Source organism: Zonotrichia albicollis, chromosome 19 (assembly GCF_047830755.1).
Source record: "Zonotrichia albicollis isolate bZonAlb1 chromosome 19, bZonAlb1.hap1, whole genome shotgun sequence".
In the NCBI taxonomy this organism is placed as follows: domain Eukaryota; kingdom Metazoa; phylum Chordata; class Aves; order Passeriformes; family Passerellidae; genus Zonotrichia; species Zonotrichia albicollis.
The window spans coordinates 1463711-1470537 of NC_133837.1; the positions used below are offsets into that span (position 1 = coordinate 1463711).

The 6827-nt window shown below is 52.7% G+C and overlaps 1 protein-coding gene across 1 annotated transcript; it reads right to left on the minus strand.

Moving 5' to 3' along the window:
• Nucleotides 1–5482: 5482 nt before the first annotated feature.
• On the minus strand, nucleotides 5483–6415 carry LOC141731253 (olfactory receptor 14C36-like). The gene has a single exon (XM_074555351.1). It carries the CDS (start codon nucleotides 6413–6415, stop codon nucleotides 5483–5485), a length of 933 nt encoding a protein of 310 aa, XP_074411452.1.
• Nucleotides 6416–6827: the final 412 nt, after the last annotated feature.

Consider the following 6827-nt stretch of genomic DNA (forward strand, 5'->3'; position numbering starts at 1 on the left):
AAGACCCTTCATGGCTGACAATCAAACAGACTCTGTCCCTATCCCCACCCCACCATTTTCCCCATCCAAGCCCTGGCACTCAGAGCAGCCTTGTGCAAATCTGAGCTCCCTCCAGCCCAGGCTGCACCTGCAGCTTTCAGCTCCTTGGCTCCAACTCCCACCTGCTTTCCTTGGAGAAGGAGCTGCCTGAGACACAGAGGGATGTTCATTTCTTGTCAGCCAGCAAAGCCAAGGGAAGACACAACTCCATCAAATACAAAATTATTCTCTTCCCTGGCTCAGCCCTGCCCCTGATCCCCACAGCCTGTCATGTTTCCTTCATCCCTGCATTGCCAGGGACTTTTTGGGACAAGGGAGCTCTGCTCTAGGGATGGAGGGAGGTGCAGGTGCCACCACTGGAGTGGGAACCACAACTCATCAGGTTTATGTCCTTTGAAGGTCAGAGATTCAGAGGTGAGATTCAGAGGCCCAGAAAGTTTATCTTCATGGCCAACAGACCGTAGTTGAACAGGACACAATTTAATAACAATCACACTCTTCCCTGAGCTATGTGCAATGTCCCAGCAGCACCTGATGAGTCCACCATTCACAAGTGATTTCCATACTAAAATTAATTTCACACAAGTGTAGTTCTATGATAGATACAAACACAATTAAGTTCTTGTATCAGGATTCTCGTCCTGGAGTGGGGCAAAACAGCTCAACAGTTCCTCATTTGCACAGCTGTCAGTGGTGGATGGAGAAGGGAGGTCAGGCTGCGTTTGGTGCTGAGGAAATGCTGAAACCAGCCTGATTAATTTCATCTCCTCATGCCTTGGCTGATCTCCCCTCTTTCCCCTTCCACCCATTAGCTTTTGTCTCCTCCCAGCCCCCTGTGAAGAGCCTGGCTCTGTCTTCTCCATCCCCTCCTGGCTGGCACTGCCAGGCTGGCATGAGGAGCACCTCAGCCTTCCCTGCTCCAGACTGGACCAGCCCAGCTCCCTCAGCCTCTGCTCACAGCACAAGGGCTCCAGCCCCACCTTGGAGGCCCTTCCCAGACCCTGCTCCAGCTGCTAGACATCTTTCCTGCCCTGGGCAACCCAAACCAGGGCACAGTGACCTGGATAATCCCCGTCCTTGATGTCCTGGTCACACAGCCCTGGCCCGTTGTCCCCTGTCAGGCTCTGGGGTGGATGCTGTGGAACATCCTTTGGTGGAGGCTGTGGCTCCAGGTGGGCCGGGGGGATCCCGGGGGACAGGGATTCTGCTGGGCATGAACAGCATTGGAGTTGTTGGGAGAAACTGTGAGGGGAAGCTGGGGCGGAGTGACCAACCCAGTGACCTGAGACAGCCCTGCTGGGATGTCACACAGCCCCTCTGAGATGTCACAGCCTGCTCTGTGAGGTCACAACCCATTGTCTAATGTCACACAGCTGGTCTCTGATGTCCCAGCACACACTCTGTGATGTCACAGTCTGCTCTGTAATGGTACAGCCCATTCTGTAATGTCACACAGGTGGTCTCTGATGTCACAGCCTAGTCTGAGATGTCATAGTCTGCTCTGTGATGTCACAGCTGGCTCTGTGACATCACAGAGGCAGTCTGTGATGTAATAGCTTCTCAATGACCTCACATAACCCACTCTGTGATGTCATAGCTCACTCTGTGACCTCATGTTACCAGATGATAAATTGTCTCCACCACGTGAGCTGACACCTGGAGCTTGTTCTCCAAAACCCCAGGCCTGTGGAAACCACACAATGCCCATTGTGTGAGAAGGGGAACTCGAAGTTCAGCAGCCTCAGTGTCCTGCCGGCTCAGCCAGGCCCACTGGAACATTGGGGTCCACAAGCACCAGGGACCAGCAGAGAGACCCCAGGACAGAAGAATGCATCGGTAAAGGGGAGGGGAAATATGTTAATGATTTTGGGGAAATGATTATTATATGTGTGTTTAGTCCAGGACAATCAATGAATATGTGTGGAAAATACAGAAAATAAACAGAAACTTTCCTGTACTCAGCATGCACAGTTTTGGGAGGAGCTATATTCCCCCCGTGCATGCAGTTGAATAATGAATGCTGCTTCTTGATGCTACATTGGTGTTAAGGAGGTTTCTGTTTTACCGAATTTTTAGTGACACTTCCACTGCCAAGGAAAGCTCTGTCTGCTGCTGTTCACAAACAAAGAAGGGCTGGTGGCATATGTGGGGCTTGGAGGCTGCCTGGGGCACAGTGACCATGAGATAATCAAGTTTTCAATGTTCTGTGAAAGAAGGAGGGGCAGCAACAAAACATCTGGAATTAGGAAGGGCAGACTTTGGCATATTTAGGATGCAGATCTGGGGAGTACTGAATCAGGTACTGACTTTTTAAGGGAAACAGCTCTTAAAAACAAAGGGGTCTGGGAAGGATGGACACATTTCAAGAAAGTAATTTAAGGGGGAAGGAGGTGCTTGCCCCAGTGTGGCAAAAGATGAGCAGGTGAGGAAAATAACTGTCCTGGCTGCCCATGGAGCTTTTGTGGGAACTCAGAGGGAAAAAGGACCAGCAGCTAAGGAAGTGTTTAAGGATATTGTTAGGCTATGCAGAAAGAAAATTAGAGAGGTGAAAGCTCAATTACAGCTTAACCTGTCTGCTTTTGTAAAAGAAAAAAGAAAATGTTTTTTATAAAAAAATTATAGCAAAAGCAAAGGAAAGGCAAATCTCTATTCTTTATTGGATGCAGTGGAGAATATAACTAAAGATAAAGGAGTCACAAGCTCAGCTCCTACACAGAGAACTAAAGTAACTAAAGATAAGGAAAAGGCTAAGCTACTTTACACCTTGTTTGTCTCAGTTTTCAACAAGAAGACAGCTTGTCCTCAGGACAAGTGTTGTCCTGAGCTGGTAGATGGGCACAGGGAGTAGAACAGCCCCTGTAATCCAGGAGGAAGCAGTTGGTGACCTGCTGAGCTACTCAGATGCTCACAAGTGTATGGGATTGGATGGGATCCATCCTAGGGGGATGAGGAAGCTGGGGTATAAGCTCCCCAAGCTGCTCTCCATCATTTACCATCAGTGCTGGCTCAGCAGGGAGGTCCCAGAGGACTGGTTGTGCCAGTGTGAGCCCATCCCCAAGAAGGGCTGGAAGGAGGAGCTGGGGAACTCCAGGGCTGTCAGCCTGACCTGGGTGCTTGGCAAGGTTATGGAACAGATCACCTTGAGTGCCATCCCAGGGCACCCACAGGATGGCCGAGGGATCAGAGCCAGCCAGCATGGATTTCAATGTCTGCATTGATGATTTGGATAAGTAGATTTAGTCCACCATCATCAAATTTGCAGAAGACAACAAGTTGTCTGGGAATGTTGATCTGCTGGAGGGTAGGAGGGCTCTGCACAGGGACCTGGACAGGCTGGATCCAGGGCCCAAATCCAACAAGGTGAGGTTTAACATGTCCAAGTGCCGGGTCCTGCACTTTGGCCACAACAACTCTTGCAGTGCTACAGGCTGGGGACAGAGGGGCTGGACAGCAGCCAGGCAGAAAGGGACCTGCAGGGACTGATGGACAGACGCTGGACATGAGCCAGCAGTGTGCCCAGGTGGCCAAGAAGGCCAAGGGCTCCTGGCCTGGATCAGGAATGGTGTGGCCGGCAGGAGCAGGACAGGGATTGTTCCCCTGTGCTCAGCACTGCTTGGGCAGCACCTCGAGTGCTATTTGCAGTTGTGGGGCCGCCAATTTAGGAAGGACATGGAGGGGCTGGAGTGTGTCCAGGAAACGGCAACAAGGCTGGGGAGGGAGCACAAGAGCTTGGAGGAGCAGCTGAGGGACCTGAGGTTGTTTATCCTAGAGGAGGCCCAGGGGAGACAGGGCAGTGTCACGGCACAGGTTGGACTTGATGATCTCCGTGGCCTGTTCCAACCTTGCTGAATTCTGGGATTCTCGGAAAGAACACTTGAAGTAGTTGCAGGATGAGCACTGGGCCTCCTCTTCAGGAGCTTCAGCAACCCAGGTCCCTCAGCTTCTCCTGCCAGCCCCAAAGCCCATCCTATCAGTCCTGCTGAGCCTCTGCAGCTCCTCCTCACGGCCCAGAACAGGGAGCCCCAGAGCCAGACACAGCAGCCCAGATGTGCCCCCCTGGCCTGGGGTGCCTCTGGCAAGGGAGCAGCAGGAGGCACTGCAGGAGCCTGTAGACAATTCCTGCAGCACTTGCAGGAGGATCCTGCTGCCCAAGGGACGCTCCCATGGGGCCAAGTCAGGAACTGCAATGGGGAGTGGGGCCAGAGAGGAAAGGGCAAACAGGGATGGGCTTTTTGCAGGGGAGGGAACAGGGATGGGCAATGGGAAGAAATTTGTAACACGAAGAGGAAAGAAAGCAAAGGTGGAGCCAAGGAAATGCTCAAGGCAGTTAGGGGGTGGCTGCCAGGCAGGCCTGGCTCTGAGCAACAGCATCTGCAGTGGCATAGGAAACTCCCAGCTGATGGGAACAAACTTTCTGGCTGACTGCAGAGGCCAGGACACAGCTGAGTGGTTTCCCTAGTGTCCCCCAGCCCTTGCTGGCCCCAGGGGCTGATGGCATTTGTGCTCCCTCAGGTTCATGTCCCCACACCAACAGCATGGGGGTGCTCCCCCTGCTCTGTGCAATGCAAACAGGGGCTGCTGAGCCAGTGCTGCCGTGTCCATGCCTGCAAGGATGGGGCACCTGTGTGAGCTGGGGGAGAGGCCAGGGGGGATGCTGCAAAGGGGGGATGTTGTTGGCAGCTCCATGAGGACGCTCTGGGATGCTGCCCTGGGCTGTCCAGCGCATTGGGGATGGATCAGCCCCTGCTCTGCTGCTCCTTCCCATCTGCCCCACGGCCCTTGCAGAGCCCCAACCATGCTGTTTGCCCCCAGGCTGCCCACGGCCAGCCTGGGCCTACTCACGGGGCTTTTCTGTGCTGAGCATTGGGCTGGGTGTGTTCTTGAGAGAGCCTGGGCAAGGAGCCTGGAGCCCCCAGGCCCTGGCCTGAGGCGTCAGCGCTGCCCCAGCAGTGCCTATGGCCTGTCCCTGCTGCAGCCCCAGCACTGCCACCCCCAGGGCTGTGCCCTGCCCCGAGAGCACTCAGGCCCTACAGTAACACCATGGCCACCACGGCAGCGGGGCAGGGCCACGGCAGCAGCACTGGCAACACCAAGTGCTGCTACTGCTGCTGGGCATAGCTGCTGTGCCAGCACTGATCTGCCTCAGCTCTGCACACAGACATTGCTGCTGCAGCTTCAGAGAAGGACACAAAAGGGCATCTCTGCAGAAAACTCACCTGGGACATCCTTTAGTTCATTTAAAGCCACTGAGAGCACAGCCCCTCATGGACAGAGTGTGTGGGCACAGGGAAGGTGGAGAGAAAAAAAATGAGAAATGTCAGAAGAAATGAAATTTTTCTGTGGTCATTATAAAAAAAGAAAAAAAAAACAAACGAAAACAAACCCAAAAGAACTTTTAAAGATGACTTTTAATAAAAGTTATTTGCAGAAATTAATCAGCAGTTTAATGTTCCTGAAAGCATCCAGTCATCAGTGTCCACACTGCAGCCTTGAGCTCCTGGTTCCTCAGGCTGTAGATAAGGGGATTCAGGGCTGGAGGCACCACTGAGTACAGAACTGACAGGGTCAGATCCAGGGATGGGGAGGACATGGAGGGAGGTTTCCGGTTAGCAAATGATCCAGTGCTGAGGAACAGTGAGACCACAGCCAGGTGAGGGAGGCAGGTGGAAAAGGCTTTGTGCCGTCCCTGCTCAGAGGGGATCCTCAGCACAACCCTGAAGATCTGCACATAGGAGAAAACAATGAATACAAAGCAACCAAATGCTAAACAAACACTAACAGCAAGAAGTCCAAGTTCCCTGAGGTAGGATTTGGAGCAGGAGAGCTTGAGGATCTGTGGGATTTCACAGAAGAACTGGCCCAGGGCATTGCCATGACACAGGGGCAGGGAAAATGTATTGGCTGTGTGCAGCAGAGAATAGACAAAGCCACTGGCCCAGGCAGCTGCTGCCATGTGGGCACAAGCTCTGCTGCCCAGGAGGGTCCCGTAGTGCAGGGGTTTGCAGATGGACACATAGCGGTCGTAGCACATGATGGTCAGGAGGGAAAACTCTGCTCCAGTAAAGAAGAGAAAGAAAAAGAGCTGAGCAGCACATCCAGTGTAGGAGATGGTCGTGGTGTCCCAGAGGGAATTTTGCATGGCTTTGGGGACAGTGGTGCAGATGGAGCCCGGGTTGCTGAGGGCCAGGTTGAGCAGGAAGAAGAACATGGGCGTGTGCAGGTGGTGGCCGCAGGCTACGGCGCTGATGATGAGGCCGTTGCCCAGGAGAGCAGCCAGGGAGATGCCCAGCAAGAGGCAGAAGTGCAGGAGCTGCAGCTGCCGCGTGTCTACCAATGCCAGCAGGAGGAAGTGGCCGATGGAGCTGCTGTTGGACATTCCTTCACTCTGGGCATAGTGAACTGTTGAAGGAAGACATTGACAAGCTTGGGCAGATTTCCTTGAGTCCATCCTATGCTCTTTTATTAGGAATCCCCTCAAAATATTTGTCTTGTTTTGAAGGAAATTTTTTAATTTCTTTGTTTTTATTTTGGATTTCTGCTCCTTCTGAGTTACCGCTTTATCTTCAGCATTGCTCTCAGGCTGAACACTGGGGAGCCCAGAGGGAAAACAGGCTCCCTGTGCCCCAGTGCAGTCAGGCCTGCTGGTCCCACACAGGTGCCCTTTGTTCATTTAACCTCTCTCTATTTCAGCATGATCACACTTAAATCCTTCTTGAAAAATACAGTGGACTTTTGGAATTCTCCAGTTTAAAAATAATTTTATCCAAACCCTTCTCTCTTTCCCTATG

Bases quoted from the DNA above. Each gene is read 5' to 3' on its own strand.
- LOC141731253 (XM_074555351.1), bottom strand. From the start codon at position 6,415: ATGTCCAACAGCAGCTCCATCGGCCACTTCCTCCTGCTGGCATTGGTA.